This window comes from Numenius arquata, chromosome W (genome assembly GCF_964106895.1).
Source record: "Numenius arquata chromosome W, bNumArq3.hap1.1, whole genome shotgun sequence".
In the NCBI taxonomy this organism is placed as follows: Eukaryota; Metazoa; Chordata; class Aves; order Charadriiformes; family Scolopacidae; genus Numenius; species Numenius arquata.
Genome location: NC_133615.1, coordinates 19,969,118 through 19,986,927, shown reverse-complemented (window position 1 = coordinate 19,986,927; position 17,810 = coordinate 19,969,118). Strand labels below are relative to the sequence as shown.

The 17,810-nt window shown below is 39.5% G+C and overlaps 1 protein-coding gene across 1 annotated transcript in view; it reads right to left on the bottom strand.

Annotated features, from left to right (window-relative positions):
* Positions 1–248: 248 nt before the first annotated feature.
* The window catches only part of LOC141476786 (transportin-1-like), a 96,657-nt gene continuing 79,095 nt past the window's right edge, over positions 249–17,810 (bottom strand). Inside the window, exons 19-25 of the mRNA XM_074165587.1 lie at positions 16,967–17,065; positions 16,656–16,751; positions 13,832–13,907; positions 12,948–13,047; positions 10,786–10,860; positions 3,561–3,703; positions 249–1,869 (exon numbers count right to left, since the gene is read on the bottom strand). Of these exons, the coding sequence (XP_074021688.1) occupies positions 3,596–3,703; positions 10,786–10,860; positions 12,948–13,047; positions 13,832–13,907; positions 16,656–16,751; positions 16,967–17,065 (554 nt within the window). The 3' untranslated portion in view covers positions 249–1,869; positions 3,561–3,595. The remainder of the gene's footprint in view (positions 1,870–3,560; positions 3,704–10,785; positions 10,861–12,947; positions 13,048–13,831; positions 13,908–16,655; positions 16,752–16,966; positions 17,066–17,810) is intronic.

The window sequence follows — 17,810 nt, the reverse complement described above, 5'->3', positions numbered from 1 at the left end:
GTTACAGCTTAGTTTTGTTTTGCAGGTTAATTATGCAGCACTTGAAAAAAGGAAAGGTGCAGCTTCACCTCTGACCAGCAGAGGTAAAAATCTCTCCATTTTCCTTTATCATCATGGGATCCTCTTTAGGCAATCTAAATTAATAAAGACTTGCCACTTTCAGATGAACACAAGATCAAGTGTACCAGTTAGGATTTCACATTCACAGTACATAAGAAAATACACATGGAAAGAAAAGTAAAGGGTTAACTTAACAAGGATTTATTCACAGGAATACATATAAGTAGAGAGAGAAAAAAAAACCCACCCAAAAAACCAATCACCAACAGAAAAGCTAAACAAATGAAATGAAGAGGATCCAAACCAACTTTCGCTTCATAGCTTTAAACTTGCACCCTCGTACATTTAACTACATCACAAAGGGCCACCAACATGCGCCAATACATTGTAGATACCCTGCATTACATTCATTAACTTAAACATCTCTAAGATCATGCTGTGAACAAAGAGAAAGCATAAAAGGTAATAGGTTGAGTAGGAATAAACACAAATACAGCAATCATGTCATCAACTTTTACAATTGTCTTTACATGCCAACTAACATTTATGCAGCCTTTAACGGGTCTTACCATGTAACTCATTTTTAGAGATTCTGCTAAAATTCACTAGTATATAACCATGCAGAAAGCACATCACACTGACAGCACAGAGGCAAATATTTTGCTGTTTATCAGCTTTCCACATTGTGCAGGTTACACACAATACAATATCAATCTTAATCTTAACAGATCCTAAAAAGGTATTTCAAGGCCTAATTGTTAACCACAGTACTTTATATCTATATTCTTAATAAAAATAAGATCCACAGAATCTCAGAAAAGGAATTTTAAATGCAGGGCTATATTGAATTGGTAGACAGCAACACAAAACTGGCGCAACATAGGTAAATGTATACCAATTTCACTCTATGTGATGCAAGCATACTACTTTCCCACTAATTTAAATTACTTCTGATCACTATGAGGCAGAATGCATGCCTGAACCTTAAACTGCACATTAAGAATAATGCCTTACTCTAGAAATTAAATCTAATTAAGTACAATAACCAAATCATATCCGCTACTTTAATTTTTTTAAATGTAAAAATTAAGATGTCAATCTTTCCTTTAAAGCATCCCTCCCCTTACCCCAAAAATGAAAGCAGTGACTCATTTGGCAGCTTGCAGGTTGCTTCATTTTGTCCAAGTTAACCTTTATTAATTTACGACGGGGTTTCTATATTATACACTGCAAGTGCCTGCTTCTAACAGACACAAGCTGCATTTTAACTGTACTAACTTAATTTTAGTTATTCATTAACATGCAAATTACCTAGGAATCCCATCAAGCAGGATGAAATAATGTAGAAAACCCTAACTTAAAAATCCCAAACAAACAAACAAACAAAAAAAACACATAAAAGAAAAAAAGAAAGACTTTTACTGTTTGTGACCCCCATTCTTAGGTTTCCTTTATTGTGCACAAAATAGTTTTCCTCTTTATGTATTCCTATGGTTCAATTATATAGTTCTTATTTTGGTACAATTCCCCACAACAGTCCAGAATGTGCTGTTTTGTTAATAGATTTTTTTTTCTTCTTCACATCCAGTGCAAAATTGTAATAGGAGACAGATTTCCACCCACAAAGGCTCCAGATGTTAAAACATTTCCCAATATCGACTTAATACAGTGACGTCAACACTTCCCTCCCACCCCTCCAGTAGGGTTGGGATTGTACTGTATTCCCTACTGGTTTACCCTTCCCCCCAGTAAAGGGTAACATTTTCCCTGGGTGCATAGGCTCCCCCATAGTCTCCCAGACTGAAGGACCTGTAAAAGAAAAGACAGAGGTATAGTTAAATCTTACCTCGAACCATAACTGACAAATCAGTACGTAAACAAAGAACTTTTTTTGCCTTTTTTAAGTGGCAGGTGCCAACCTTTAACTTAAAAATGAATTTATGCCTAGATTTTCCCTTTTAAGTCTATTTAAGAAAAAGCCCATTTATACCAGATTAAGTATAGAGTGTTGTTTCAATAATGATAAATTTACACTGACAGTTCCACTATTGTGGCTAAACTTAGATTTAAGATAAAAGCAGTCCTATATATTCTAACAAGCTTTTGCCTTTTTAGTACAAGATTATGAGGCAGTTATGACATTGAGAAAGAATATTAAACATACCTTCTATTGACCTAACAATTTTAGTTTTAGGTGGATTAAAGTGTTTTAAGTGCTTAGAGGGTGAGTCATATTTTTCAAAATCAGAATCAGAATCAGAATCGTAGTGGTTGGAAGGGACCTCAGAGATCATCGAGTCCAACCAACAGAAAAAAAAACAAAAACAAAAAAAAAAAAAACCACACCACAAACAAAACCACCAAGTGTCTTCTCAGTACAAACTGAGAATAATTGACAATTTTACCACTTTGGATTCCTCTTCATTAGGATGAAAAAAACACACTTATTTCAGAACTAAAACTCCCTCATTTATAAATATGCAAATGCTTGAAATTGGTTTATTTTTAATCCATTGTTCCAATCAAAAATGTAACTCAAACAATTTCTTATCTCACCGACTGACAAATCTTAGGCTGACTTTTAAATAGTTGTCCATTCAACAATAAAACAGAATTGCATGATTCACTCCCATAATTTCAGTACAAAAATTCTAGAGCAAGTATCAAATTCATATAAAAAGACTGAATGAATAAACTTAATTTGACTCCTTTTTTGGGTAGTATAATAATCTTTTCACAGTATCACATTATTTTACACGTGGGAAGTTTGCCTTATACAGTGCGCACGAACAGCATACAAAGCAAGGTGGTATAATACTACAAGTATTCTAGAATGCACAATCACTGTTCTTTGCTGAAGTTGAATCATTCTCTGGAGAGAAGTATAACAATTCTGAATTGGTGCATAAAGTGGAACATGGCAATAATAAACACATCAGCCTCCCCAAAACATCAAGCTCTACAGTCAGTAGAGTTACAGATTAGCATAATATCCTTTATTCAGTGCAAAGATCATCTAGTATGTGGTTAGGAATGTATTTGACTTCTCATGGCTAAAGCATCTTAACAAACTTGCTTTCCTATCCTAGGGAAATATTCCTGCTTAGACCACATCCCACCATCTACTAATTCATAAGACATAAAGAGCCTGTGACTTTAAGTATGATGATTTGAGGATTATAATAATCATTTTGCCTATTAAACCTGAACAGGCACTTTATTACACCTACACTTCCAACCTAATCTTGATACACTACTGTGCATATCATACACTCACTCTCTCTGTAAAAATAAAAGAACAGAGTCAAACAACTGCTTTTGCTACAGCTACCACCATTTAGGTACACTATAATTTTTTTTTTCCTTCTTCTTAGAGGAAGGAAAGATGGCTGTTCCAGCATATCTGAAAAATTTTAGTCTAGTGAATTATGTTTCATATAATGTAAATGGAGAAAGTCTGTTATACAGCTCTGTTTACCAAGGAAGATTTGTATGCTTACCTCTAATTATGGGACTGCAGTTACAGTGCATAAGGTTAAACTCCATAGTAAGCTGCAAGGCGCTCTTTTAAGGGAAGAGGAAACTGGTCAGAGAAACGCCTCCAATTCTCTTCCCCAACTTGATTTTTAAATCCATGAAGAATCTAAAAATGAGAGGGGGGGGGAAGTCAAGATAATCATTAAACAGCAGACACATGATCGTTATTTACTAGGAACATATACAGTAAGCCACAAACTGCTGGACTGTGCATCTGTTCATTTGAATTCCCCAGTTTAATATTTAAATGTTACTAAGAAACAAATGAAGTCTAGTAATGTCTGTCTTAAAAACCCACCACATTTCAGTGAAGGGTGAGAAATACCCATACAAATTAGTATAAAATATATAAATATATATTCTATTATATATAAATATACATACATGTGTGTATGTATTTTTAATAACTATGGTTACTTACAACCTATTGTCAGGCTATTTCAGAATGCTAAACATTTTGTCAATTGACACAGTTTACATGTTAAGATTACTGTATTCATGGGGTTTTTTTGGGGTTTTTTTTTGTTTTTGTTTTTTTTTTTTTAAGTTGTAATATGTTCTGGGAGAAAAGCTAAGCCAGAACCACCAGCAGCATTTGACAGAATGAATGCCAGTCAATTTCTAGCAAATACAAAAGCATCCTTTCAGAGCTGTGTTTTTTCCATGGAAGCTATTCTACAGGTTTCAGTCTGGACCCATCAATGTAATAAATTAACTGAAAACCACAAAAATTCAATGATGCTGTCAAAAAGGTTCCAGTATTTTAGCTTTAAAACAGCAGGTTAAAAGGCAAAGAAGAAAGAACAAAAGCAGATGAAATGGCTAATGCTAATAGAAAACAATGCAGAGAGTCTCTAAAGCTTTGCTTTGCTTTTCTTTTTTAAACTTAAGGATAATGAACTTTGGAACACACTGTCACAAAAACATCCTCACAAAAAAGGCTATGTCAAAATTAAAGCTCATGGTACTGAGTTCATCCTTAACACTACATTCTCAAGCAGAGCTGTTCTTAAACAGAATGTAGCAATACTAACACCAGTTAATTTACTGCTTTTCTCCCTGAAAGAGACCTTTTACAGACATTCATCTCTCTTTCCTAACCCAGAGAGTCTGATTAGCCAGCTGCCAAGAAACGACTGAAAAAAAAAATCTAAGAATGTTCAGGTACAAGAAAATGAATGCTTTTTAAAAATCATCTTTCAGTACAGCTTTACGTAGTGAGCTTCAGTTACAGTCTTCAAATATCTTGCTTTTATAAATGTGATACAATTCTAGAATGGTTCAGGTTGAAAGGAACCTGGGGCACAGGTTATTTTTTCATCACTCCTTCCAGTTGCGGGCAATGACGCTGGGAGGAACAGACGGATCCAGTCAATTAATACATGGCTCCATGGCTGGTGTCGCTGCCATAACTTCGGTTTCTTTGACAATGGAATGGCCTATACAGCACCGGGCTTGTTGACATCAAATGGGAGACACCTCTCTCAAAGGGGGAAGAAGGTTCTTGCCCAAGACATTGCGGGGTTGAATGACAGGGCTTTAAACTAGATGTGAAGGGGGAGGGGGGGAATAACATCAGGCTTGTCTGCGACAAGCTGTGGGGTATCTCATCAGGGTTAGAGGGATGGGGTGCTAATAAGGGCCTTCAGCCTGGCTCCCTGAGCCATGCTGGTGACACTGCACTGCGGTCAAAGTCTTATGGAGAAGAGCCAACAACTCCTGAGCAAACAGCTACTCAGGCAGTTGAAATCAACAGAGAAACACCTGTGAGACACCTCAGGGGTGTTCCCCTAAGAAGGTGGCACAGCCAACAGCCCAGCTGAAGTGCCTCTACACAAATGCACCCAGCATGGGCAACAAACAGGAGTTGGAAGCTACCATGCTGCTGGAAAGCTGTGATATAGTGGCCATCACTGAAACCTGGTGGGATGAATCCTATGAGTGGAGTGTGGCTACTGAGGGCTACAAGCTGTTCAGAAGGGACGGGCGAGGAAGGAGGGGCGGGGGTGTTGCCCTCTATGTTAAGGAATGGATAGAGAGTGAGGAGATGTCCCTAAAGCCCTCCCTGGGGGCAGATGAAGAGAGAGTTGAGAGCTTGTGGGTGAGGATTAAGGGGCAGGCCAATATGAGGGACACTGTTGTGGGTGTTTATTACAGGCCACCTGACCAGGATGGGGAAGTTGATGAGGCCTTTTACAGTCAGCTCAAAGTAGCCTCGCAATCATAGGCCTTACTTCTCATGGGGGACTTCAATCACCCTGATATCTGCTGGGAAGGCTACTCAGCCAGGCATGTACAGTCCAGGAGGTTCCTCCAGTGTATTGATGATAACTTCTTGACTCAGGTGGTGGAGGAGCCAACAAGGAGAGAAGCACTACTGGACCTAGTGCTGACAAACAAAGAGGGACTGATGGAGGACATTAAGGTTGGGGGCAGCCTCGGCTGCAGTGATCATGGAAAGATAGAGTTCAGGATCGTGGACAGTACACGCAAACCAATAAGTAGGACTGAAACCTTGGATTTCAGGAGGGCTAACTTAGACCTCTTCAAGAAACTGCTTGGAGAAATCCCATGGGTTAGGGCTCTGGAAGGAAGGGGGGCTCAAGAGAGCTGGACGATATTCAAATATTGCTTTCTCCAAGCTCAGGATCGGTGCATCCCTAAGAGCAAGAAATCAGGCAAGGGAAGCAGGAGACCTGCGCGGCTGAGCAGGGAGCTTCTGAAAAAGCTCAAGTGGAAGAAGGAAGTTTACAGTGTGTGGAAGAAGGGACTGACCACTTGGGAAGATTAGAAGAGTGCAGTTAGAGTATGCAGGGATGAAACAAGGAAAGCCTCCTTGGAATTAAACTTGGCAAGGGATGTCAAAGTCAACAAGAAGGGTTTTTTCAAGTATATTGGAGGCAAAAGGAAAACGAGAGAAAATGTGGGCCCACTGTTGAATGAGACGGGTGCCATGGTGACAGAGGATGCAGAGAAGGCAGAGTTGCTGAATGCCTTCTTTGCTTCAGTCTTTACTGCTCAGGCCAGCCCTCAGGAGTCCCAGGCTTTGGAGGAAACAGAAAAAGTCTGGATGAAGGAAAACTTTCCGTTTGTGAAAGAAGACCAAGTTAGGGAACAGTTAAGTACACTGGATATCCGCAAGTCCATGGGTCCTGATGGGATGCACCCGCGAGTGCTGAGGGAGCTGGCAAAAGTCATTGCTGGGCTGCTCTCCATCCTCTTTGAAAGGTCCTGGAGAACAGGCGAGGTGCCCAAGGACTGGAGGAAAGCCAATGTCATCCCAGTCTTCAAAAAGGGCAAGAAGGAGGACCCGGGAAACTACAGGCCGGTCAGCCTCACCTCCATCCCTGGAAAGATGATGGAACAACTCATTCTGGGGGTCACCTCAAAGCATGTGGAGGAAAAGAAAGCTATCAGATGTAGTCAACAGGGATTCACCAAGGGGAAGTCATGTCTGACTAACCTGATAGCCTTCTATGGTGGCATGACTGGGGGATAGATGAGGGGAGGGTGGTGGATGTTGTCTACCTTGACTCCAGCAAGGCTTTTGACACAGTCTCCCACAGCATCCTCATAGGTAAGCTTAGGAAGTGTGGGTTAGATGAATGGACAGTGAGGTGGATTGAAAACTGGCTGAATGGCAGAGCTCGGAGGGTTGTTATTAGGGGCACAGAATCTAGTTGGAGGTCTGTAACAAGTGGGGTCCCCCAGGGGTCAGTACTGGGTCCAGTCCTCTTCAATATATTCATCAATGACCTGGATGAGGGGATAGAATGTACCCTCAGCAAGTTTGCTGATGATACAGAAGTAGGAGGAGTGGCTGACACACTAGAAAGCTGTGCCGCCATTCAGCGAGACCTGGACAGGCTGGATGATTAGGGGCCTGTAGCATCTCTCTTATGAGGAAAGCTGAGGGACTTGGGTCTTTTTAGTCTGGAGGAGAGAAGACTGAGGGGGGATCTGATCAACACCTATAAATACTTAAAGGGTGGGTCTCAAGTGAAGGGGCCAGTCTTTTTTCAGTGGTGCCCAGTGACAGGACAAGAGGAAATGGGCACAAACTTGAACATTGATAGTTCCATCTAAACATGAGGAGGAACTTCTTTACTTTGAGGGTGGCAGAGCACTGGAATAGGCTGCCCAGAGAGGTGGTGGAGTCTCCTTCTCTGCAGACATTCAAAACCCGCCTGGACAAGTTCCTCTGCAACCTGCTCTAGGTGGACCTGCTTTGGCAGAGGGGTTGGACTACATGATCTCCGGAGGTCCCTTCCAATCCCATATCATTCTGTGATTCTGTGAACCTTTAAAGGTCATCTAAGTCCAACCCCCCTGCCCTGGGCAGGGACACCGCCCACCAGACCAGGTTGCTCAAAGCCCCGTCAAACCTGGCCCTGAAGCCCTCCAGGGATGGGGCAGCCACAGCTTCTCTGGGAAACCTGGGCCAGGGTGTCACGACCCTCACAGCAAAGAATTTCTTCCTGAGATCTCATCTCAATCTCCCCTCTTTCAGTTTAAAACCATTACCCCTCGTCCTATGGCTCCCCTCCGTGATTAAGAGTCCCTCCCCAGCATTCCTGGATCCCCTTTAGGGCCAGGGTCTCACCAACATCAGCGTAAAACATATCTTCCTTCTATCCAGTCTAAATCTCCCCTCTTTCAGTTTAAAACCATTACCCCTCGTTCTATCACAAAAGGCCCTGCTAAAAAGTTTGTCTCCATGTTTCCTGTAGGACCTCTTTAGGGAGTGGAAGGGTGCAATAAGGTCTCCCCGGAGCCTTCTGTTCTCCAGGCTGAACAGCCCCAACTCTCTCAGCCTGTCTTCACAGCAGAGGGGCTGCAGCACTCACAGAATACTCGTGGACTTCCTCTGGACCCACTCCAACAGGTCCATGTCCTTCCTGTGCTGAGGACTCCAGAGCTGGACACAGTAATCCAGGTGGGGTCTCACCAGAGCAGAGTAGATGGGCAGAATCCCCTTCCGCGACCTCCTGGCCATACTTCTCTTGATGCAGCCGGCTCATGTTGAGCTTCTTGTCCACCAACAACCCCAAGTCCTTCTCCTCAGGGCTACTCTCAATCCATTTCTCCATCGAGCCTGTATCTGTGCCTGGGATTGCCATGTCCCGGGTGCAGGACCCTGCACTTGGCCTGGTTGAACTTCATGAGGTTCACAAGGGCCCCACCTCTCAAGCCTGTCCAGGTCCCTCTGGATGGCATCCCTTCCCTCCAGTGCGTCGACTGCACCACACAGCTTGGTGTCATCAGCAAACTTGCTGAGGGTGCACTCAATCCCACTGTCCATGTCACCAACAAAGATGTTGAACAGCACTGGTCCCATTACCGACCCCCGAAGAACACCACTCGTCACTGGCTTCCACTGGGACACTGAGCCGTTGACCGCAACCCTTTGAGTGCGGCCATCCAGCCAGTTCCTGATCCACCAAGTGGTCCATCCATCAAGTCCATGTCTGTCCAGTTTAGAGACCGGGATGTCATGTGGGACAGTGTCAAATGCTTTGCATAAGTCCAGGTAGATGACATCTGTTGCTCTGCCATTGTCTACCAAGGCTGTAACCCCATCATAGAAGGCCACCAAATTTGTCAGGCATGACGTGCCCTTGGTGAAGCCATGTTGGCTGTCACCAATCACCTCCTTATTTTCCATTTGCCTTAGCAGAGATTCCAGGAGGATCTGCTCCATGATCTTTCCAGGCACAGAGGTGAGACCGACCGGCCTGTAGTTCCCCAGGTCTTCCTTTTTTCCCTTTTTGAAAATGGGAGTTACGTTTCCCCTTTTCCAGTCAGCGGGAACTCCACCGGACTGCCACGACTTTTCAAATATAATGGAAAGTGGCTTGGCAACTTCATCTGCCAGCGCCCTCAGGACCTGTGGATGGATTTCATCAGGTCCCATGGACGAATTTCATCAGGTCCCATGGACTTGTGTGCCATCAGGCTCCACAGCTGGTCTCAAACCTGATCTTCTCCTGGGGAGAAGTTCTTCATTCTCCCAGTCCCTGCCTTTGCCTTCTGCGACTTGGGCGATGTGGTTAGAGCCCTTGCTGTTCTCCCGTTTCCTTCCAGAGAGGGCCCACATTCTCCCTGGTCTTCCCTTTATCTCTGATATATCAATAGAAGTTTTCCTTGTTGGCCTTGATGTCCCTGGCCAGATTTAACTCTATCTGGGCTTTAGCTTGCCTAATCTGCTTCCTGACCACTTGGACAGTTTCTCTGTATTCCTCCCAGACTGCCTGTCCTTGCTTCCACCCTCTGTAGGCTTCCTTTTTCTGTTTGAGTGTATCCAGGAGCTCCTTGTTCATCATTGTAGGCATCCTGGTGTTTTTTGCCTGACTTCCTCTTTGTTGGGATGCACCACTCCTGAGCTTGGAGGAGGTGATCCTTGAATACTGACCAGCTTTCTTGGGCCCCTCTCCCCTCCAGTGCTTTATCCCATGTTACCCTGCCCAGCAGGTCCCTCAAGAGGCCAAGGTCTGCTCTCCTGAAGTCCAGGGTAGCAAGTTTGCTGTGCACCCTTCCTTGTTTATTTTACACAAGGCACATTCCTTTTGATTAAATTCTATTGACACTTTGTCTAGGGATGCATTCTTTGCTATCACTGTACATTAGTTTGTTGAAGACTATCCAAGATGGATTCTGACAAGGGTTAAGCAATCCCAAATTCTTATTTTCAGATGAAGCAAGATAAACAGATCAGGATACCACTGGAAGAGTTTTCATTTGCAATATTCTTAATATTTCTAAAATAAAAGTAGGCATCGGGGGGGGGGGAGAGAACTACGCAGATCTCATTTTCTAGAAAAAAGAAAAAAAAAAGAAAAGAAAGTCTTATGTGATATAAACCCCCCTGTTCTTCCAAATGTAGTCAAAATATAGGAAGTTGGACATTATGAAGAGCTCTTTGAGGATGATTATCCTTTCAGATAAGATCTCAAGTGAGCTTTATCAACACTGTTAAGAATTCTGGAATAACCTGAAAGCACGTAAGAAAACATTGGTAAAAAAAACTTCAGATTTTTATGATGTTTTGTCTGAAAGTTTATGACTTTGCAAGAAAGCCTTCATGACCACAAATACAATAAGTGCTAATAGTGGAAACAGAAAGCAAGAAAGAAACAGAGGAACCAAAACAACCACAGTTCAGATATACTGACATACTAGAAACATTACCTTACAGAACATGTCTCGGAGATCATCTTTTGGGCTAATCCACGATGCAACAGCATCACAAAAAAAAATAAAGTCCTATAAGATGAAACAATCACATAGGTTAGAAACCTCAATTTATAGGTCTAAAAACAATGTCTGATGTTCGTTCTATGAATTATGCAGCATATTTGATCCCAATTCACAACTGCTTTTGGTTTTAGGTCTTTATTTTCCAGTTAATTCAGACAATAACTGTAACTTATTGTATGCTTAAGTGTATGGAAATAGAAATAGTTGAGCGTAGGAACAGCTTTGTTTAATCAGGTCTTTGATTTTAAAAAAACCCAAACCACACACCTCACCCCCTCTCCTCCCCACACCACACTTGTCTAATTCTTTCAGTACACATACCGAGTTTGAGAACCAATCATCTTAATAACAGTTGACAAACTCAAGACCACACTTGCAACTCCCTCTCATGTAGTTCCAGTTGGGAAAAAAGCTGTTGTATTATTTTAAGCAGAGGCAGAAGTTGTTTCTGAGATACACAGACTGTTTATCATATAGATTCAAAATTAAAGGGACCCCAAAATCCCTATGTTTAGTTCATCTGCTGTCATGCATTACCTCCTACTACACCATTAAAACATCAGTCTTAATCATTAAGTTGATAATAGACATGTTTTTGGATAGGAACTGTCCTGATTTCGACTGGGATGGGGTTAACTTTCTTACTAGCAGCTGGTGTAGTGCTTTTCTGGATTTGGTATGAGAGCAGTGTCAATAGCACACTGGTGTTTTTAGTCATTGCTTGCACAGTCAAGGCCTTTTCTGCTCCTCATACCCACCAGCGAGCAGGCTGGGGGTGCACAAGAAGTTGGGAGGGAACACAGCTGGGACAGCTGACCCCAACTGACCAAAGGGATATTCCATGCCATATGACATCATGCTCAGCATATAAAGCTGGGGGAAGAAGAAGGAAGGGGGGGACGTTTGGAGTGATGGCGTTTGTCTTCCGAGGTCACTGTTACTTGTGCTGGAGCCCTGCTTTCCTGGAGATGACTGAACACCTGCCTGCCCATGGGAAGCAGGGAATGAATTCCTTGTTTTGCTTTGCTTGTGTGTGCACGGCTTTTGCTTTCCCTGTTAAACTGTCTTTATCTCAACCCACGAGTTTTCTCGCTTTTACCCTTCTGATTCTCTTCCCCATCCCAACTGGGGGAGTGAGCAAGCAGCTGTGTGATCCTAGTTGCTGGCTGGGGTTAAACCACGACAGAACTGAGGATAACAACTACATAAGAGGAGAGCTGAGATAACGCGTGACATGGTTTAGTGATGGTTTTTATCAGAGTTAGGTTGATGGTTGGACTAGATGATCTTAAATGTCCCTTCCAACCTAGACAATTCTATGATTCTAATGAAGAGAGTCCTTAATTACTCCCTCCCTTTAAGCTGTGTGAAAGAACAGATGGATAGCAGAAGAGGGAAATGCTAAGGACAAATTAAGGGATAAGTGAAATGAACTGAAGAATTCAAAACAAGATAGAGGCTCAATTCTTGTGTTTCAGGGAGAAGGATTCCAGGCAGAGGAGAGGGAAATTCACCTTCATTTTCCTCTTAGAAAATATCACATTGGTACAGCTTTACTTTGGAGCTGTGGAGACTAAAGAGCAATTCATATTCTATTCTTGAGGTGTATGATTTATTTTAAAGAGATGCATCTTCCTTGTCATATTGACTATTTAAGCAATATATCCAAATCTGAAACAGAAACTTCCCTACTCAAGTTTTAAGAATTAAGGGGCGGTTATTGTTTTAAAAGCCTAGATTGCATCTGAAAAATAGGTTTTAGTATGTCAGCTTTTGCCTCAACATAAAAAAGACTAACAGAAGTATCAAAATACAGTTAATCGAAGTTCATTATTTACATATTCTTTGTAAGTAAAAGACAAAAAATGAATTTAAATTTCCATAAGCAATAATTACTGGTCAAAATCCTGAAGTATCATGATATGTATCAATTGAAATCTAAACATTTTAGTCTCCTTGAAGTCAAAAAAGCATCTACAGCATGTAATACAGGTAATCAACATCAATCTAAACTTTTTCATACTCCATATACAGATTTCACTAAATTTCACACGAGTAAATAAAAAAATTTAAGATCTATTTATGTATCTTACTTGGACTACTCCACTGGGGTTGACTGAGATCATGGTACATATCCCACGGAACGCTGAATCCTTTTCCTCATTGTCTCTTATGTTTCGCAGAGAGGTGCACCTAGTAAGTTGGAGAGCAAAACTTAGCTAATTCTATTACTTTTTCATTCAGTCGAGTCAGAACTAGATGACAGTATTTGATGGAATAAGTCACACTGATAAGATTATCTGAAACACTTTTGAACACTTAGAAAGATACTTGCTGCACACAGTCTTTACTAGTATATTTCCATCAGGCATCATCTCCAGAATCTTGCTTTCCTGTTGCACTATATACAGTTAGAAAGTGTGACCTGTATTCCATTAAATACAAAAGAAACATGTATATGAAATATTTATAGAAACTATCATTATTAGAAGCAGAACATATAATACTATCACAGTATGAATTATGCCAGATATCACTTACAGAACAGTTATTTAACTTTTACAGCAGCAAGCAAGCTATTTTATACATAACAAGTCAAGAAACATATTCCTTACAGCAATTCAAGCCTCAGACTGAATTTTAAGTAAAGTAATGCACAGTTTAAATTTTACAGTATTTGCATGCATTGTATTATCATTCTGGTGGATTTTAAAATGCTTTTTTGTAGTCAAGCTTTAACACGCAAGCATGTGACAATCTTATCCCATGCATAAATTAGTCGTTAGCCACAACATAAAGAATACATGACGGTGCTACTATAAACTCACAAACCTGATAGGACAAGATTAGTCACATGGTTGGCAATGATTAAGGATTGAGATTTTGTAACCAACTGAAAATATATCTAAAAGTGAGATAGAAGAAAGAGAGAGAGTGAAGAAAAATGAATTAAAAAAAAAGATTAAATAATACACACCAGGGTCTTATAAACTGCTGTAGCATGGGGGCCACCTCTTGAGGACAAACGTAACCGAGACGACCAATTGTTATTGCTAAGGTAATGCAATCACGGTTATACACCACCAAACGCCAACCAAGACATGAGCAAATGAGGGGGGAGGAGAAAAAATAAAGAAAAAACAACAAATAACTCAGAAACAGAAGCCAACAGAATCTGTGTATGATAGTAAACATAAGATTTCACCAGTGCTGTTTATTACCACCCCCTAAATAAGAGGCAGCAACATATACTCTCCAGGGTAAAAGAAAAATTTAAAGAAGAAAATGAGAGAACACCAAAAAACACAATTTAAAATCCAAAGGCTTTCTGATGTAAGCAGTCATTTTGCCCTCTTCAGAATCACCTCTTACAGTAAATTTACCTACCATACACTTCAAAGTTTTTATTAAAAAGTCCAATTATGGATACTCTTGACAGAAAGGAATTAACCATTTTCAGTTTTAGTATCAAGTAGTCCTAAACATTTTAATTTTTCAATATTCTGAATTCAAGATTTTAATATACCTATCTGTAAAAATACATTTATAAATACTTTTACATTGAATATATTGTGGTATATCTAATAAACACTAAATAGATTAATCACTTCTCAAAGATCACCAAATATTTGTTTTCTTCATAATCTTGAAGAGAATTTCAAGTGGTTGCTAATTCACAGCAATTGACTGCAGAAAATTAATTTTTTAATTCCAATATTTCTCCTGTTCAGAAAAACGCTTCCTCATAAAAGTTGTATAAGAATCTGACTTCCGATACAAAAGCATAAGGGCACATGAAAAGCAAAATTGCTTCTTTGGATGATTAGACAGCATGGTCCTTTGTTCTGAGGGACAGACTGAAGAAAATATCATCATGCAAATGTGTTTTAATGGTGTTTGCTCAACTTGCAAAAGATTAATCTTTAGATAAAGGAGAAGATGGGGAATAATGTATCAAGATTACTTGAAGCAAAATACATGAATAATACTAAAATCCAGCAGATTTATATGAATCAGAGAAAAGAAACCTATGTTCAAGGGATGTATTATGCAACACTAATTAACAGGCATTTGTGAACAGTTTCATGAAACATGCAATAAAGCAGATGATGCTTTCTCCATTAAAAGCTTAGTGTAGGATATACTAGCAGTTTGAAACGTTCTCATTCCATGAAAGCTGTGGCTCGCTGGTAATGTACTATTTTGCCCAATATGTAGTGTCTCAAATTTTCAGCACATCTAACTTATAAAACTGCATTTGAAGTACTACTTTCAAATGAAAATACACCTTTAAGGTTTATCTGTAAGTTCTCACAGCTACAGTCTGTACAAAGAATAGTAGTTTCTGTCACAGCTTAACTTTTTGGCATATAACTCATTATTTTCTATGCAACTACTTTTACTTAAGGTGGTCTCATATGTTTCCATAGCTCATTACATAACAACCTAAAGCAGAAAATAGTAACACTCTTGCAGGTACCAATGGCATGCAGCACAATATCCCACAACAAACTTATAAGTACACCACACTCAACATTTATTTGAAGTTATGCACATTTAAAGTAACTATTAAGATACTAAAAAAAAAGTCAGTTTGGATGCTTCAAAAAATTCTCTAGAAGTGATGGAAGCAAACTTTTAAGTACTGGATGCTTCTCAGTTACAGGTATTACAAATCCATCAGTGTAGATGAAGGGGGTTGGGGCAGGGGGAAAGAAAATTTATATTGCTATACTATTTCATGGTGTATTTCATAACAAGTAGTTATTTGCTCCAAAATTATAATGTCAAAAATCAGTACCTATAATAGGCCAGACAACTAGGCAATTTTTCCTTTAAGTTCACCTTCCATACTAAACGAGGGGGTGGGATGTAGAGAATACTGGAGGAAAAATATGCATTGAAAGAAATCTCTCTCTGATTTATCTCATACTTAGCTCAAAATTATGTAAAGTATAATGACTAAACTATCATTTTTCTTACAAAGAGTTTTCAAACAGAAAAAAGTCAAAAATTTCTCAATTAGTAAAATAGTAAACCAGAAACCTGTTAAATTATTAATAAAGTTTTGCTGAAGTATGGAAGGTGCTCTTCATACCAGAACATGCCCTCTATAAATGCAAAAGAAACAAGCCTCAGAAATTCTGATTCAATAAAGCATTTGGGGACTGCTCCCAATTTGGAAGGCAAAGCCGCTGGCCAGAACATAAAAACATGCATGGCCAGAACATAAAAACAAACATGAAATTTGTTATAAAGTGACCAGGTAATAGAAGTTATATGTAATTTCAGTTATGTTGTGGTAAAACTGCCATAACAGATCTAGATTTTTGTGCATACTACTACAAATTAATCTTAAAAAAAAGTGCATTTTTTGTAAATTCAAAGTGTTCATTATTTGTTTTATATATGCCAATTACATTTGTTTCAAACGCTAGACATACAGTACACGTGTGTAAGGACATGCATATATTAAAATCAGTGTAAAGCCACTAAGTCTTTAAGCGTTACCGCATACATTTGTCATATTGTATACATAAATAAAATTGGAAGAATAACTAAATATATGACATAAATATAAAGCATTATAAACGTGAGAAAGCAATAACTTCAATAATCTAGATATATGATAGATGTTTTGCTGCAAAACTGAGACTTGTAAAAACTTCTGCAAAACAGATGTTTTTGCTTATAGAAGTCAAATACAGAGCAATAAAATAAGTTCTACGCAATTTTATAAATCATTATAAAAAAAAGTATCTCTAATTCCCTTTACCATGAATGGTTCAGTTTTTGGGTACCTGTGTTTTCTAACAATGTCTTTGGTGTGTTGGGTCTGTTAATTATTTCTACGAGCTGGTGCAACACCATTGGAATATAAGACTGCATCTCTATACCTGAAACAGCCAAAAAGAAACATTCAGAAGAAAATGACCATAAATATACATAATCTATTTAGATCTGGTACATTGATCTTACTGTCAAGGACAAGAATAAAAAATTTAATTTAAATTTTAACATGGAAGTATTGTTAAAATTAAAAAAAAAAAAGCTAATCCATACTAACTATTCTAAATGTGCAAAGATTCAAAGAAAAAAAAATATATCTTACCCATCTGGATGGAGATTTCTCCAATTGCCCAGGTGGCATTGTTACACACAGAAATGAATTCAGGGTTTAGGTTGGTTCCCAAAATGGGCATGAAATCAGCTAAAAAGAACAACATTTTAAAATCTCATCACACAATAAAACCATCTTGTCCCATTACTGTAAGATCACAGGGGTGGGTGGGTGGGTGTGTTTAAAAGAAATAGTGTAAGCATACAAGAGCTGTATTTCTGCTATATATCAGATTAACCTGGATTTTACAACCTAAGCAGATCAATGCAAATCTTTTCAAACTATGATTTAAAAATATTTCTAATGGGCTTTACCTTTATGTAACCCTAGAAACCTTTTTCCTCCCCTTCCTGGAGCTAGGGGAAGAAAAAACACACCTGGATAGCTATGTATTCAGCTGTGCTAAAACCCCAAAGCAACCCCCCCCCAACAACAAAAAAAACTACCAAATACAACATCACCTCTCACACACCCCCAAAAAACAACAGCCAACCAGCAATGAAGCCTAGAAGGCTCTCAAGAGTATCTGAGGGAAGAGACAGTGAATATCATGGGAGTGTATAACTGATGCTACTTCCCTACTGAAATTAAAAATAATACAAAAAAAAGCCCCCAAACGTACCCTCTAGCCAAGTCTTCTAATTTCATTATATATAAATTATACATGCAAAGGAAGATACAAATTCAGGAATTTATCAAAGCAAGCAACTGTTCTAAATGAAGTCTAAGTACATCTGTTTTGCTGTATTCCAGCACAACAGGAAGCATGTTACATTATAAAAATCAAGCAGCAAAATGAACTTTTGCACTGTCTACAAAAAGAAAATGTCTTAAA